Source organism: Amblyomma americanum, chromosome 2, assembly GCF_052857255.1.
Source record: "Amblyomma americanum isolate KBUSLIRL-KWMA chromosome 2, ASM5285725v1, whole genome shotgun sequence".
Taxonomy (NCBI): domain Eukaryota; kingdom Metazoa; phylum Arthropoda; class Arachnida; order Ixodida; family Ixodidae; genus Amblyomma; species Amblyomma americanum.
Window position 1 is genome coordinate 89184942 of NC_135498.1, and position 17050 is coordinate 89201991.

Here is a 17050-nt window from a genome sequence, read left to right on the forward strand (position 1 = left end):
GCAAGTTTTAAATTGCTCAATGATTCTATTGTTGCCTTGTTTCGTATTTCTATGCGAATGGCTGAGGGTATATTTCAGCCTGCGATTTTAGGACCACATTTAAGAAATAGAAGCCGGCCGTATGTGATGGTTTCTTCAAGTGCCAGAAATAGTGTGCTTCCCATTCGATGTAATATTTTTTTTTTCGCTTGTGCGAGTATTTTGCATGTCTTGCAAAGCAAAGATACGTGAAAATACAACAATGATGCGCATACGATTGCAGGCAGACATCTGCCTCAAGCGGCCCGTATTTCGTCTTCTGTTTTTCCGCAATTATTTTTCTTTGCGTTGCAGCATTGATTCTGAGCGTAGATTCAAATGAACATTAGGAAAATTTTGCTCAATACACCAGAAAGCCACAATGTCCAATGTATGCGCCACTGCGTTCGTTAAACTTTGAATCGACTTCTTTAATATATCCCTTTATACTTGCGTGCAGTCTTCCAGGAGTTATGGCTTGTGGATTTTTATACATCGTTTAGGAGTCAGAAAAGATGCTCTTGAATGAGCTGACTTCGCCTTCTGGAGTGTTAATGCGAAAGCACCATTCCGATGGGCAAGCCTTGAGCAAGATGCTGCGGTATTTGTAAGTTTGTAGGCAGTGAAATAAAGAAATAAACATAAACCAAATAAATATTGGAGCGACTCGGATTGGAACCCATGGCGGCGCGAACAGATCAGATTCACTTGACACTGCGCGAGAGCTCTAAGCTATCGCCGCTGCCGACCTCGCCTCCTGCTAAACCAGAATACACTCTCGCGCTGTGTATTGCACATCGTCTTCTCCTTAACTAATACTACTATAAAACGAAGGTTTGCGCTTTGAGCTATGGGGCGGTAGTGACAGAGATGTGCGCTCCGTGTTTGGCGTGGACAACGTTGTGACAGAAACAAGGCACAAGAGCAATACGCTTCGGCGTTGACAGCATTGCTGCAGAAACGCGGTACTGGAGCACTGGAGCATAAGCCACCGGCATGCATCGGGCAAATTGGCATTAACGATGGAAAAGTTGAATTTGCGCATGCCTGGCTCCCTTTGTCACTGGATAACTCAATCGCGCTTCCTGGTACCCGGATGTTGTGTCCTCATGCAAAAAAAAAATTGAGCTTTCGCAGAATATTTCGTGCTTAGCAATGCTAAACCGCCAGCCGTTCTTTCCTCTCAGTACGTCTTTTGGAATTCTAATAAGCTATAAAATATTTGTTGGCCTTCCTAAAATATTGTTTTTAAAATATTTTGTACTCATTCTAGCTCTCAAAAAGAGACTTTCTGACAGCTGTTCACAAGAAAGCTGTAAGAAATTTGCCGTGGGATAGTGCACAGAAACAAACGTCACAGTGGGAAAACAAATCGTCCCTCTCTCCGCCCAATGGTTAGTATCCTTGGGGCGAGCAAGTGACAACGAACGGCTTTATAGAAAAGTATTGTTCCGCTTCCACAATCACTGCGTGGAAATACGGGACAATGCATTACTTTTTCGCTGGATGTATGTTTCACCAAAGAACAGTGGGCGACTGCGGTAACCAGCTCGGAACCCGAAGTTCAGAGGCTGGTGGTGAATTGGGCACTGGAGGTCTCCTGCAGGCACGAAATCGCGGCCATCGCCTGAAGACTGGACTCAACACCACATCCACGGCGTTGACAACGCAACCTTTTTGGTTCAATAGAGTTTGCAATGAATGAAAAAATGTTTCACCATGACGTTTAGGAAGTGCCGATTTAGTTTGCAGTGGTTAGGGTTTGTACTGTTTTTTTACTCCCTTCTTAAGATATTGTATTAGATTAAGAATGTAAGACATAATATTACTGCCCTGCAATAGTTCCGCAGGGTTACCGGGTGGCACTCGCGGATGGACTGAGGAGGGCGCCATTATACTCTTTAATTTTTGAATTTTAGTCCCGTACGACGATTTACGCATTTCGTGAGCCAACCATTGAGAAGCTTATCGTGCTGTGAGACGGTTACTGAAAAAGCATGTGCTGAGATCAGGATTTCGTTTCTGGCTGCCCCACCTCTTAGCTATGTACTACGCAACTAGATTCAAATCTTACGTAGTGCGAAATTCCAACAAAGGAGCTAATACTGGTGTCGACAGTGATGTAGTGATCGCCCCAGGGTTGCTTTGCGAGCAAGAGTGGCCGTTCTTGCGTGCGTTAGTGGTAGCTGGTTTATTGTTCCAACTCCTGACATCAATATTGTTTCGACATAATAGCAATAGTTACTGCATTGAATTTTCAGAAAACTTTTTCAGCCGCAGTACTCAGGCAGCCGTTGTCTGGTTGAGCGGTGTCGGTGTTCGCCTCCTAACCAGGAGAGAGAACGGGAAGCAAAGATGAAAGTACAACCAGATCGATGAGATCGAGCGAGGAGCGGAGCGGGGAATGAAAGAAGCTACAGCGAAGAGAACGCGAAGAGGAGAGCGAAGAAGGCGGGTAGGGCGGATGCAGTACAAGGACGCTGGAGGAGGAGGGCACTGCGTGAGCACGGAGCAGGTGAGACCGTCAGAGTAACATCGGGCTCTCTGTGTGCCTGCTGCAGCCTAAAGCGTTGCCCGAGCAAGGGCTCAGCTCCGGCGGCGTCAAGATCCCTACCCTTGTGCGCTCGACAGAAGCCGAGGCCAACAACCGCCGCCGCTCCGCGCTTCGTGCTCAGTCCCCTATCACCTATGGTTCAAAACACCTGAGCTGCTGCACTAAACTGTCGCATTACCGGGTAGTGAAATGGATGGTTATTTCTACATGTTTTTATTCAATCTGGATGAAAAATATAAAGCAAAGCAAAAATGTAGTCACAAGCCCTAAGCATACCACGCATGAAGCCCAGGTGTTCAGAAATTTAGCCGATTCTGTGAAAACCGTGTTTTATCATGCAGCAAAGCAACCGTCCCACATTTTCCAATGATTGTGAACAATCCACACGCTCATATAAAAACTGCTATTGTAATTTAACCACATGGGTCTCACCGCTGGTCTTATACGAAAAAAAAAACATATGGAGAACTGTTGTACATTTTTTAGGTAGTCGATGTTTACTGCAATAACACAATCTGTCAAAAAAAGATGTAGCTTTTTCCACCATGTACACAGCTCAAACAACTCCGAAGTAAACTACGAACAATGCTTCCAGAGCATTAAACAATCGTTGCTTCTGCCCATGATGCAAACTACCTAGGTGCAGTACATGCGAGATGCATTGTATGAGAGTAAGCTTAACACTTCGCTATTTTCGCATATTGAGAGGAAAAAGTCTTTTGGCAGCGAACATAGCCTACGGAAGTTCGTGCCATTTGTAATCAGAATGACAGCCTCGGTCACCCCGCACAAGTTCTCATGGAAGATGCTGTAACCAAAATGGCAGCTGTAAGACGATGTCTTCGGCCCTCGTTCATGAGGAATGAATAACTATACCTGTTATAGTGAAGAAAGGCGAGTTGAAATGAAACCTCCGTAACTGCAACCTGAGTTCTCTGTTAAAAGACCACGGGAGATAACAGATGACGCTCCACTGTCACTGCGAAAGCGCACTAAGAACTTCACGGTTCTTTGCGTTCGTATCCTTCATTGAGAACAAAGATTGGTTCGACTTACTTTTCAACAGTTCTGCGATTTGACAAACTGCATTTTTTCTATCATAGTCGAATTACGAAAAGAACCACAGAGAGCATCCATTTTCCGTTGTCTGGTTGGGAAGCCATAGGAGGTTTCAGATGGCATGCTAAAATCAAATGGCAGTAACCTGCCAGCAGTGCTGGCGGCAGTGATGCACACAGCAAGCGAGACGTCACTAGGGTAGCTGATATGTCCCTTAGGATGGCGCCACCTGCTGATCACATTACACTTGTTCTAAATAAATTCCTTGTCATCGTCTTTGTCTTCATGCGTTCTGGAATTATCTTTAAGGAGCAAATACGATTAGGGAAAAATGCGCCCGCGATAAGGTGTTTTAACTGCATTACAGCATGAGCAATAATTGAAAACACTGTTGTCCTTACATGATTGCCATGGTTAACCATGGCGAAGCATGGTCGCCTACTTGTATATTGGTCGCAGGGGAGTCCATGTTACTTTCTTTACCAATAAGTGAGGTAAATATTTAGGTAAAATTCTCCGCAGTGTGATCGAACGCATTCTTTCGACTTTATGTTACGGGTTCCGAAGCTGATAAGATTTGGTGAACGATATCTTTAAATGGGGTCAATACAGTTTTATGTCCAGGCATGGAATCTGGCCCCAGCAAGGAATCCTCTTGCAGGGAGTTCACGTGGCAAGGTAAGTCACCACTGTCGTTGTTTGTTGCTCACTGAGTCGGTGAATTTTGTCATCGTGTTATCGTGCTGGCAGAAGAAAAGAAAATAGAGCAAGTTTTTCTAGGAAGGACCAGCCATTGTATTCTGTAGCACAATCTCAGTGATCTGTTCAAAGCGTCGTCAGCCAATGGAGCAAGAAGCCCCTCTGAGGCTTTGTGCTGAATGAATTGAGTCGCGATGAGACTTCCCGACGAGATGACCGGAACATTCGCTTAGTTGTGCGCGGCAATGGCGTCGTGGAACTACACTTCCCGGTAGATAGGTGCGCCGTGGGACTGCTTCTGAATGGCCAGTTAAGTTCATAACACAACTGGAATAGAATACAATACAACCATATACATCAATATAAGGGATAATGCTGTTGTAATCTTGCTGACTGTGTAAGCATTTGAGCTTAACCAGACGATGATTGAGCATTCTAATAAATCATTATTTTTCCTCTTTGTGTGAGGCCCACTGGAGGATCCATAGCAGCTGTCATTTAAACCTCATAATTCCTATGACGCCAAACGAGATCGATAAACCTGGCTGGATCCCCCAGACATAAACACAAATACATCTGCATGAAAAGATTATCAGTATTACGGAGACGAACCACTTTTTTTTAGGGTGCCTATAAACCCAGAACTTTGGGCAATTTTCATCGTTGGTTACGAAGGTTCGAATGCGAACTCTTGGTGCAGTTGCTCCAGGGAAGTATTTTGCTCACCCGGCGAGAAGGGATATATAATTTAATAGAGTAAATTGATGGGCTAGTTGGTTCGTAATGCGCAATAGCGGAAGCAGCGAAACAGACGCAGTACAAGAACAAGTAGGCACATACACAACACCGCTGGGCTTAAAACTCCAGCTTGGAGTTGTAAGTACAGCAGGCGCCATTTTTTGCAAGGGCTGCAGATTTTTGGTATCGAGAAATGATTGAAGCAGCCTCGAAAGGGGGCTGACAGTTTATTTCAGACGCTAAATATACTGCATTTCAGCTCTGCACTTGCTGATGATAATCATTGCTTAAACTTCGTAGTTGTCGCTACAAAACACCGAGAGAGGAAACTATCAAGTATTCTTATCCTTGGTGGCTTGCAATGTTACGCACTGCTTTGGTTTAGCTGAGATGAATTTCACCTTAGCGTAAAACACTTTTCTTTCCTCCGATGAACGCAGTTAGAAACGCGTTCATCGGAGGAGGACATGAAAGAAACTGTGCCCAGGGCTCATACCAAGGCTATGCCGGAGCCGAGTGAAGCCAAGCACTAGATGAAGAATACGAATGATAAAGGAAATAAGTGGAGATAATGCATGCGTGTCATGGGTGTAGGATATGTTCGGTGTCTGTCCTGATCTCCGGGGAGCTGAGAAAAATGTATTGCAGCATCCGGAGGCACGCTGCAATCAAAAACTTGTCACCTGTCGGAGCAACTTTGCGTAGGACATCACCGTACCTTGTCAGTGAGATTTATAAAATTCAAAAAAATTTGTCAGTGAGAATAAATTGACATGTATACTAACGAGCGCTTCCACAATTACACACGACCCGTTCAAGCGAAGTGAGATGGCCACTCGGCAGGTGATTGCAAGATAGGCGACTTCCTCAAAACCTCAGATGTGCAGCACCATGTAGTAATACAAGAAAGAGTAAAGCCGTGAGTTCTTTGGAGCCTTAACCATAACTAAATGGGACACACAATGGTTAGGCTTCAGGTTGATTTGGCTTTCGGATAACAAAATGGCGCATCTGTTTTCCTGCCTTGGCTGCGTTATTCTTCAGAGAATTTGCTGAGTGCGTTTTAAGAAATTTTTTCTACATCCTGTGGCACATGTATTATCGCTTGTTTTTTCGATCTTTCGACAAATCCACTTTTTTATGACATTTTGCACACATGCACTTGAGCCTTGGTGATTCAATGTTTATGTTCCTCGTTTAATATGCTTATTATTATCCCGTAGAAAACGCTTTGGCACCTTCTTCAGATGTGACAAAAACTTTCTTTAGCCAGCGTTTGTGGTAACGAAAACAAATCCTTTTAAATCAGGTGGCCCACATCAAACCCCGCAAAGATAATTTCCAGCCGAAGTCTAACAGTTCTTTCTTTTGTGACCATTCTCTATGCTACGGATCTGTGTGCTCTCAGAAAAAGGCAGTAGCCTCATAGACGTCTCAGATAGTGATGAATGTTTGCGGTCGTACAAAAAATTGTATAGAAATAAAAAATTGCCTCTTAGGCAGGCGCGAGAAAAAAGTTAAGTATTTCACCGCTGCAAAAAGGAACATGATCTACATGAAGCAGCCAACTCCAAGACTGCTCGCAATGCCCATATTGGTACATACTTGTGCAGACTTTCATTACGTGGGAGGACCGTAGTGGCCCTTAAGGCTGCAGTGCTGACGCATTTTTGAAAACTTTATAAGAGGCACGTGCGCGTGATATTGTATGCGGAGCCTGACGAAGGTCTACTAGGATTTCACCTGCATTTGCTTGTTTAAAGGAGGCTGTGCATGGTGTGACTCCTGTCTCTTGCGGTTATAGTTTAAAAATGAAGGTATACAAAGCCAAAATGGTTCGTTGTAGTGACCGTCGTTGCAGCTGGGCCAATATCGCGTCATAACCTGCTGGCAGTGACGTCAAGATGATTTCTCGGAAAAAGCAACACGCTGGAGATGTAGAATTCTGCAGGAGCGAGCAACAAACCAACTGCCATGGTGCTATTGCGATTGGTGCGGCTTCCGAAAGCAATTCTATTGTTCTTGTCATCCACATGCTATGACCGATCTTACGTGCAGGCTGCTGTGCCACGCCGGCAAACATTTACGTGCAGCTGTTGGAAACTCGCCTCTTTCATAAACTCACCTCTTTTATATCTTTCCACAGTCTTTATCTGCACAAAGGGTTTTGGGCTCTTTGTGTTCCGCACACTTCGTAACGGATCCGAAATAGCTCCCACATTGTAGGTTTCTATTTGAGACATCACCTTTCACGAGGTGAGTTTTTCGTGTTTTAGCTGCGCCTTCTCGCAATCGACTGGAGCATCGATTCAGAAACAATGCTAGGAAATTTTAGGCATGTTATTTTTATTTAACTGTTGCTATGGCGTATATGTATATTTAAGGGACCCACCTTCCGACGAGCATAGTGCGCCGGTACGAGTACTAGGCAGCATGGATGCAGGAGCCGTCGGCTATATTTTAGCCTTATTTGTACTGTGCGGTAAGTTCCAAATGTTATTCGTAAGAGCGTTAGCTCTATCTACTTACATTTGCTCGTTTCGCGTTTGTTTCTCCGTCCGCTCTCAGATCTCGAGATGGCGACTAAATCACGCCATTATTGCCGTAACACAGCATATATCTAAACGTTGCGTAACACCTTAACCCAGGAAATCTCAGGTCAGAAAAATCCGACAGCTCACCACGTGACCGCGCGTGCGCGCAGTAGCCGGGCCTGCACGGAGGCCTGACTACAGCCTAAACTGGCGTTCCATTATAAATGTAGCGTCTGAGCGGGTCCTGCTTACGTCACCTGCTTGTTTGCATGGGTGCGGTGCGTAAGGCTAAAACGAAAAATTGACCAAAGTAGAACCGTGGACTGACTACCCTGCGGCGGGTCAGCTGTAAAATATCGCGTGCGGCATGCGTATGTCATGCTTATCGCTCCAAGTGGTATTTGGCTCCGTTTCGTTTTAAATTTAAATACCGATACTGAGCAATTAAAAATAAACAATGAGATATATGCATGATCTTGCCTTGGTTCAACGACTGATCTCATGTATCGTGTATATAGAAGTGCGAAATTATCTTCAAAGCGACGGTAACCATTTGGATGACACGGCGGCTTTTATCAGCTGCGTCACATGATTGGGGATGAGTAAAGGTTTTAAACAATCTGTCCGTAATACGCACAGAGCCCCTGATATCTGCTGCGAGCTTTCTTTTCGTGAGGCGGCGGGAATTGGCGTAAAGAAGCTTTCTTCCACGGGTCTGGCGTACTCCATCCTTGTTGATGATATGATGGATAAACAGGAGCGCCTCGTAGGCGAAGCGGCCCTTGTCTCCGTTTAGAGCGAGTTTAGAAGACTTGATGGCTTCAAATAAAGCCTGCAGCCTCTGCAGTTGGTTGTCACAGTGCCGAGCGCAATGACGGCATCTAGCAGACCGGGCAAATATCGCACTTTAATTCCGATTACACAGTGTGCATAACTCGCTGAAACACACCCAACAGTTCTGGAACCATTTATGAACGCAATCTTTTAATAAGATGTAAAATTTCGCTACAACAATCAACATATCCGTTGATCAACCGACAGCAGTCTCGCATTTGTTTTCTATTAACGTTTTTGTGATCGTCAGAAGCGTTCTCCGTTGATTTTCTATGGCAGTCTTAACTGTTCGATGCGATCGACGGATACGCTTTAAAATAAGGATTTTAGTGCAGATCAGAATAATGGATCATTACCTTCAATATTTTCGTAAACGTAATAATTGGTTTTTGGGGAAAGGAAACGGCGCAGTATCTGTCTCATATATCTTTGGACACCTGAACCGCGCCGTAAGGGAAGGGATAAAGGAGGGAGTGAAAGAAGAAAGGAAGAATAGGTGCCGTAGTGGAGGGCTCCAGAATAATTTCGACCACCTGGGGATCTTTAACATGCACTGACATCGCACAGCACACGGGCGCCTTAGCGTTTTTCCTCCATAAAAACGCAGCCGCCGCGGTCGGGTTCGAACCCGGGAACTCCGGATCTGTAGTCGAACGCCCTAACCACTGAGCCACCGCGGCGGGTCAAAAACGAGGCAGTTTTCGAGCGTCAGATGTTGTAGGGGATTAATACGCTCATTGCGTCATCCACTCGAAACCATCTCATTGGTTAACTTAGCTGCATCTATGCAATTTTACAGTACTCTAGGTTTCAGCATTTTCTTTTCCAGAATGTTGGACATGTGTTGCTGGTGCTGTCGAACAGCCATAACCTGAAACTCGAATAAACTATCCTGCGTTTGGGGGCTTGTGTTGCTAGGGCTGCTTACGTGAACTTAGATTGCCCAGCAGCCGCTCACAATGTCCGTCCACATTAAAAAATTGCTGTTGTCGTCGGTCCAATGAAACGTGTCGCTGCTGCGCGAAAGCTGCTAAATCTACAGCAATCGACGTAAAAACGGAGTATTGCAGTCCGGGAGCTCCTCGATGGCTCGATGATGCCTTCGCAGGGCACTCCTTCAACTTGGTCATGGATGGTTTGGCGCCCTCGCGCCGACACCCAGCTGCGGCTTTAGTTTGGAGGTCGGCGGCGACCGTCAGTTTCGGAAGGTGTGCGCGCTAAAAGCGCCCTTACGCAGCACCTCAATTGAATATCATGGTAGTGGGCATAGGCAGGATGGTAAGAGCAAAAACTCCCGCTGACGAGGAACACACACGATGTATTGCGAGAACTTGAGCCAACGAACAGAAAAGAACTTGGCACGTGTACTATGTAGACCTCGTGATAAAAATGTACGTCCATTGCTTTAGGCTGCTCCGAGTTCAAAAGCGCCGATTAGGTTGCGAAATCAGGCGCCTAAATTAGCTACAGTCCTCTCGAACATGCTGTAACGATCCCGCTTGTTCACAATGTTCGCAGAGTGGTCTGGAAATTCATCGCCCACCAGAGACCTCGGGATCGGACGAAGGGCCAGCGGGGATAAACTAACCAAAGCAAATACAAACGCATCAAGCTTCTTGGTAATATACCCCCCGGGTGTTTTGAGGGAAAACCACCAAATGTTTTACAGTGCAGCTTTTAAGCTCCCGTTCTTTTAACTGTAGGAGTACAAGGAGGAAAGCGTAGCATAAAGTTAAAGGAGTGACAGCAGGGTTGGGAACGTGTGAGGTCTGTTTGGTGGCAAGGTGCAGCGACATTGGAGGAGAGAGAAACCGGACATGTGGGTCTTCTAGCGAGGATGACATTGTTTTAATTTCAATTTTTAAATTCTCCAGTTTAACGTCACCAAGCGACACGTGGGCTATGGGCAACGCCTTAGTGGACGGCTCAGGATTCTTTAACGCGCGCTAACATCGCTCTGCACACAGGCGTATTTCTGCGTTTCGTCGCCATCGGAACGCAGACGCCGCATCCGGGATTGAACCCTGGTCCACCGGCTCACCAGCCGAGCGCCGTAACCACGGAGCCACAGCGGAGACACCGCGGCGGACAGATGCAATTCTTGGAACCTTGGGAGGGAAGGGGAGGAGAGTGGGGCGAGATTGAAACTAAGAAAACAAAAAGTAATAATGCTAAATTAAAGAAAGGTAGCTACAGTTCAATAGGGACGTTCTGTTAATTTGTTGTCTGTTTCGGCAGATTGAACGTTCTGCACAGTTCCTGAACATGTGTTAGTTGGGTGCATAGGGCATATCTTTCTGTCGGACCTTGTATTTTATACTGTAAAAAAAAAGAAAGCCAAGGCAATTTGCGTGCATACGCTACTGACTCGGAAATACACATCCGCGTTGCTAAGTGCGGCTATACGCCCCATGGCGGGAGGCGGAGGAGGAGAACTTTAATGGAACAAAAGAGGGCCCCATGGCGGGAATCTTAAGTACAGCCGAGTGTCACCAGCGCGCTTTGTACACGTTTGTGTGCATGCACAATTTGGGGTGGTGTAAGGTTACTGCTCGCTGTTAATGAAGGCATTTGATGAATTAACAATGTGATCATTTTGCCATTAAGCAAAAAGTTTTCGAAGTTGTTTACCTGAGGCCATAAAGCTAAAATAAATTAGAGAATATCGCCTTCAAGGCAATGTCGAAACACGTCCCGTTATTTTCACAGCGTCGTGACGTGCACTTTACTCAGCTGGATACTTAACGTAATCTACACCACCCTTACAATGTCAGCCTTTTGAAGATTCGCTCGCAAGAAATAAATCCGGTTAGTGGTGGCCAACCCTAACAAAAAGCTGCGACATTTGAATGTATGCAACTTTGCACAATGCCCCATAAAGTAAATACAACGTAAGTGTGCTACTTGCATGGATACTAGAATGGAGATCGGAGGCTGAGGGAATTATGTAGGTAAACGCTTCTTACTAAATTTGTTTTATTAATCAAACAATATAATTTTTCATTACTAGTAATGTATTGTCCACTGGTTGTTATTTATTGGCAGAATACCATGTGCTGGCCACTAACGACGTATACGACGAGAAAGGTAAGTGCTGCCGAAAACAAAAATAAAGGAAGAAAGATTGCTTATATCTTCTCGCCACCCCGAGATTTGATTTGCGGCTGCATGGGGAATTTTTTTTCTCAACCACTTCCTGTGGATCACTTTGCTCCAATAGCCTAAGTTAGATATACGGAAACTACCTCCAGGATACCAAATGAATTCTGCCTGAGGAGACGGGTCAAACAATTAATTAATCAATCAATGAACAAATCAATCAATCAATCAATCAATCAATGTAAACATTGATGATGCCTTTTGGCACAGTAGAGCTGTATTGATGCTCTGGACGCGCACATACGCATCAACCGTAACGCGAGAAACAAATGAAGACATGAAAAAACAAGACCGCTGAGGCAATCCAGGCGGAATAAAAACAAATTGTTGCTGTTAATAATAATAATAATAATTTGATGCTCTGGACGCGCACATACGCATCAACCGTAACGCGAGAAACAAAATAAGACATGAAAAAACAGGACCGCTGAGGCAATCCAGGCGGAATAAAAACAAATTGCTGCTGTTAATATAATAATAATAATAATAATAATAATAATAATAATAATAATAATAATAATAATAATAATAATAATAATAATAATAATAATGATGATGATGATGATGATGATGATGATGATGATGATGATGATGATGATGATGATGATGATGATGATGATAGGTTTTTTCGGGAAAGGAAATGGCGCAGTATCTGCCTCGTATATCGTTCGACACCTGAACCGCGCCGTAAGGGAAGGGCTAAAGGAGGGAGTGAAAGAAGAAAGGAAGGAAGAGGTGCCTTAGTGGAGTGCTCCGGAATAATTTCCACCATCTGGGGATCTTGAACTTGCACTGACATCGCACAGCCCACGGGCGCCTTAGCGTTTTGCCTCCATAAAAAAGCAGCCGCCGCGGTCGGGTTCAAACCCGGGAACTCCGGATCAGTACCATCCGAATGCATTTCCGATATTGTGCTCAGATCAATTACAAGCGGCGAAACTAAGAACTGCTAAGAACGAATGTGTTTGGTACCAGTAATGTTTGCACCTCCTAAGCGTTTTTTGCTGGGATATATTGTAACTCCCGCCCGTTCTTTCTGTTTTATTCTTTCCGTTTTTATTCTCAGAGCCGTGCCTTATTCCTGGTCTGAATACAACGAAAGGCCCCGTATGTCATAACTCCTTGTCTTTGATTGAACAGAAGCATGCTGAGAGTTTAATTATTAGCCATGTAAAGATAATTCACTGATTAGTTTTAGGACATCGGTGCGGGCCACAAACAACAGTAAGGAGCGAATGAATATTAAAAGGTTAATGCTGCAGCCTGTTATTTAAAATACACGGAAAGTGGCAGTTGAACTTAAATGTATGCTTTACTTCTTAATAAAGAACTGGCCAGAAACCGGTATCAGAATACAAAGACGATACGAAACCCCGCATGTACCGCGTTGTACTTTTTGCTTGCTCCCTGACGCGTCTCTTTATCCATATATTCCGTAACTCCGAATGGCGAGTACGTGTATCCTTCGATGCTTTTATTGTAGTGGCTTAAATATGAATGCACTTGAGGGCAAGAATTTCGTTACACGCCTAAAGCTGTAGTTTAGAACAACGTCTTGCTGGTAGAGTTGGTGCATGGCTAATGTTAAGAATGATTGGCGCTCAGCGGAAAGACGAACACAGGAAAGCGATGAAGATGGAGAGAGTGCTTTGTGCTCATTCCGCATTCATTTGCTTTCTGTGTTCTTCTTTTATGTGCGCCCAACTCGTTTTATTGATAGCCTAAACAGGCATTAAAAAATTAGTGCGGGCCTTTAATTCATTTTGCCTCTTGCTTCTATGAAAAACACATGTATTGCGGCCATTTGCACATCACCTACAACATTACTTAATTAATTCCACTTTACAAGAGACCGATTACTTTTGCTCTTCAGGCACATTAGAATACCCTATTTTGAGTTCAGCACCTTTAATACGAGTTCTCTTACGTGTAGCTTAACAGTGGTTGCAAGATTGAATGCATCGACGGAAGCACAAAGAGCCTGAAAAATGGAAGAAAATGTCTCGTAAGTGCCTTTTTTTACAATAGCACAGTTCAGCATAAAGAAAACATCGGCCAATTCTTTTTAACTGATAACATGAGAGTTAGCTACAAATGAGAAGCACTTAGACTGATATTAGGATTCAACCATTCCTGACTTTACAAATTAGAGAATTCTAAGGCTGAGCACGTTTCCAACTTTTTTATTGCCCAAAAGTACAGAAATGGGTGGTTGTGAAGCAATATAGAACATAGACCGGTTACAAATTTACCGCATTTAGGTTAAGCAATTTGGTTGTTGTGTGAAACAAAGAATCAAAATTTGCAAGACAGCTTGGATAAACGAATTAAATTACGCCGACAGGAAAAGCTAAAAGAAATTCTGTGCTTTTAGCAAACAATGGAGGGCATGCTGCTTCTCTCACAACGAGGTGTTCTTGTGATCCCACTTTGTTTAAAGGACCACGGAGTGGTGGGCACGACGCAGTAGTGTCTTTAGGACCGTCACAAAGAAATGCAACCGCCTCAGACGGCTTCAACCTGTGAAACTTTACGGGAGCGGAATCTAAAGGAAAGGCTCAAGCAAACTAGATGGTTTGGGCCGCCGCCGTAGTAGCTTATTTGATAGATCAACGTAGGGCGACATGTGGAGATTGTGGGTTCGGATCAAACTGCCAACATCTAGTCATCCCTTTTGTTGTACTTTTTCTTTAAACATGTTTGCTCTAAAAATGATTACACTCTTAATTTCTCACTACTGTCAACACTTTACAATAATTACAAAAACATTCCAGCATGTTTCCCGTCGTGTCAAAAACTCATCTTGACATATTTCATACGAACGCATTCTGAAAATTCGTTTGCTTGAAAACGTTTTGTGTATAACACCTCATTTTTCATTTCCTAATATAGCGTTTTCGTTTCAGGATATTCCACTTGACGTGATTAAGAGGATGCCAAACTATGTTGAATTCTACTGCCCTCTTGGTAGATGTAAGAACGGAGTCTGTAAGAGGAACAACAGAATTGTGGTGTGCCAGAAATTTCCAGTATACTGGATAACTCCTCCTGGCCGCTGAGCCAGAGGTTTCTTTTTCATTGCGCAATTTTCTGCTGACTTTAGCTGTTTGCGCTAAAAGATATCCATCGAGGCTTCTCTTACCTCGGTTGGCATTAAGTCTACAATAAATGAAAATAAAATTGAGCTCCGGAAGAAATTGTCCTGTTTCCTTACTGTATGGCTTCAAGCGGATTCATATAGGTATCGCGTTTACGTGCGGGTCTAAGAAATGGCAGGCATAAAAAAATTTGGAAAGCCTCAAAATGAGCACAAACAGAAGAAATAAAACTGGTGTGCATGGCATGTAATGTTAGCTAACATGAAAGAAAAATTCTTGGCATACAGACACTTAATACGCAGTAATTACTGAAGTGTTTCAATACTGATTAGAATTGATAAAACTGCTTACATGAAACCAACTGCTGCTTGCAGTTTTTCTCCTAAGTGGTTGTGTAAACAGCGCTGACAAAAATTTCTTAAGAAGACGAAGTTTCTGCAGAAGTTTTTTGGGGGGCCACCAATAGAGAAGATAAGGAAGAAGAAGAATAAGAAAAAGAAGAAGGCTTTGACTTGATACGTTTGAGGGAAGTTTGAGGGAAGTTTGAGAGGTGTTGGACGGTGCTGACGTGTTCTTGCTGGTGCTTGGCTTCGAGCTCAACTGTGGTGTCCTGGTGGTGCCTACGTGGTCATCTCTGGTGAGGCCGTTCTGTGTGGGGGATTTGGCCAGGTCTCAGGTTAGGTCTGTAGGCCAGGTTAATGGGCATTTGAGGGTGCGTTTGGCTCAGGTATGTCGCTGACCTCCCCGGGTGGAGGGTCGGCAACCTGGTTTGCCAGCTTGCCCACCCAAAGCTTGCCGCTAGACAATTTTCGTAAAAATGGAATTGACATCATCCCTGTGGCTCTCGTGCCGATCGGTAAGGGAACGATCAAGATGAAAAGCCCCAAGGTCATTCAGCAGGAGCTAAGATCTCTCACTACCCACTACCTCCAGATCTCTGAGGTGCGACCGTTCGGCCGGAGAGGCATTGTTTGCAGGTCCGCTGATATTGATTGTGTCACAGACCTGCTCCAGTGCAAAATTTTTCAGTCATTAGCGGTTAAAGCCTTTATCCCGGAACAGCTCGCATGTTCCAAAGGTATTGTTCGTGGCGTGGACCCAGCATCTTCCCCGCAGGATATACTGAAGGAGTTTCAGGATGCAGGTGTGGGGGTTCTTTCTGTCTACCGGTGCAGTAGAGAATTCAATGGTGTCCGTGTTGCGACAGAGTCAGTTATCACTACGTTTGCTGGTTCCTCCCGTCCTTCTGAACTCAAGGTTTGGCCGATAGTGTATCGTGTGGACCCTCTGCAGCCCCGTCCTCTTCAGTGCAACAACTGTTGGCGTTTCGGTCACAGTGGTAAAGCGTGTAAGTCGGCGACCCGCTGCCGGGTTTGTGGAGAAGGGTATTCAGATGACAGCTGCGCCTCTGATCAGCCCCAGTGTTGCCTATGCAAGGGCAACTACTCGGCTGATGATGTCAACTGCTCGAAACGAGCCGACGAACAAAGCCTGCTCGATATCATTCAAGCGAAACGATGTTCGAGAGCAGATTCTTATGCACTTCTGGATCGGAGGGATAATACATATGCCAGCCGTGCGCGAAGCTCTGTTGCTGATATACCGTCAAGTTTGACTATTTCAATAGTGTCCTCAGTAGAACAGGCTCTTTCTGTGGTGGTCGAGCGAATGCTGGGCAGTTTCATCGAGGCTCTATCTCAACTTATTGCTGGCCAATCTCTGCCTACTGAATCATATGTTTCGGTGGCTACGCCGGCATCACTCCCAAGTGCTGCCAGTAAGAGTCATTCCATGTCGCCTCCTACCGTGCCCCAAGTACCGCCTGCCAACAGCGCTCCTGACAGTGTCGCTCCCGTAGATACTTGTAGCATGGACGTTGAAATGCTCACCACTTCCCAGAAGCGTCGAGCTTCTTCCTCACCCTCGAAGTCAGCTGTTCCGCAAGTCAAAGCAAAGAAAGGACCTCCCAAATTAATTCCCCAGACTGATGTGCTGAAGGAGGCCGTTGATGCCTCTTTAACCAGTCGATAATCATGGCGGGTCTAAAAGTTATGCAGTGGAATTGTCGCTCCGTACTTTCTTCTTTACCGGATCTTGAATTACTTCTTCATAAACATAATCCAGATATTGTGATTTTACAAGAAACGTGGCTCTCTCCACTTATATCATTCACATTTAAAAAATTTCGTGTTTTCAGGGTAGATCGCGTTAATGGCAGGGGTGGTGGGTTAATAACTATGATCTCTACGAAAATATGTCACCGGGTATCAATCTCGCAGACAGTTATGCGCCCTGACTGTGAGTTGGCGGTTGAAATCTCCCTTCCACAGTGCGCCAAGGTCACTATTGCTAACGTC

General features: G+C 44.7%; 1 protein-coding gene across 1 annotated transcript; it reads left to right on the forward strand.

The window, feature by feature from the left end:
- The first annotated feature begins 7388 nt into the window (after window positions 1-7388).
- LOC144118788 (evasin-1-like) lies at window positions 7389-14728 on the forward strand. Its single transcript, XM_077651612.1, has 5 exons — window positions 7389-7550; window positions 11482-11523; window positions 12662-12702; window positions 13529-13600; window positions 14502-14728. Exons 1-5 carry the CDS (start codon window positions 7406-7408, stop codon window positions 14652-14654), a joined length of 453 nt encoding a protein of 150 aa, XP_077507738.1. The 5' UTR covers window positions 7389-7405; the 3' UTR covers window positions 14655-14728.
- The last annotated feature ends 2322 nt before the right edge of the window (window positions 14729-17050 follow it).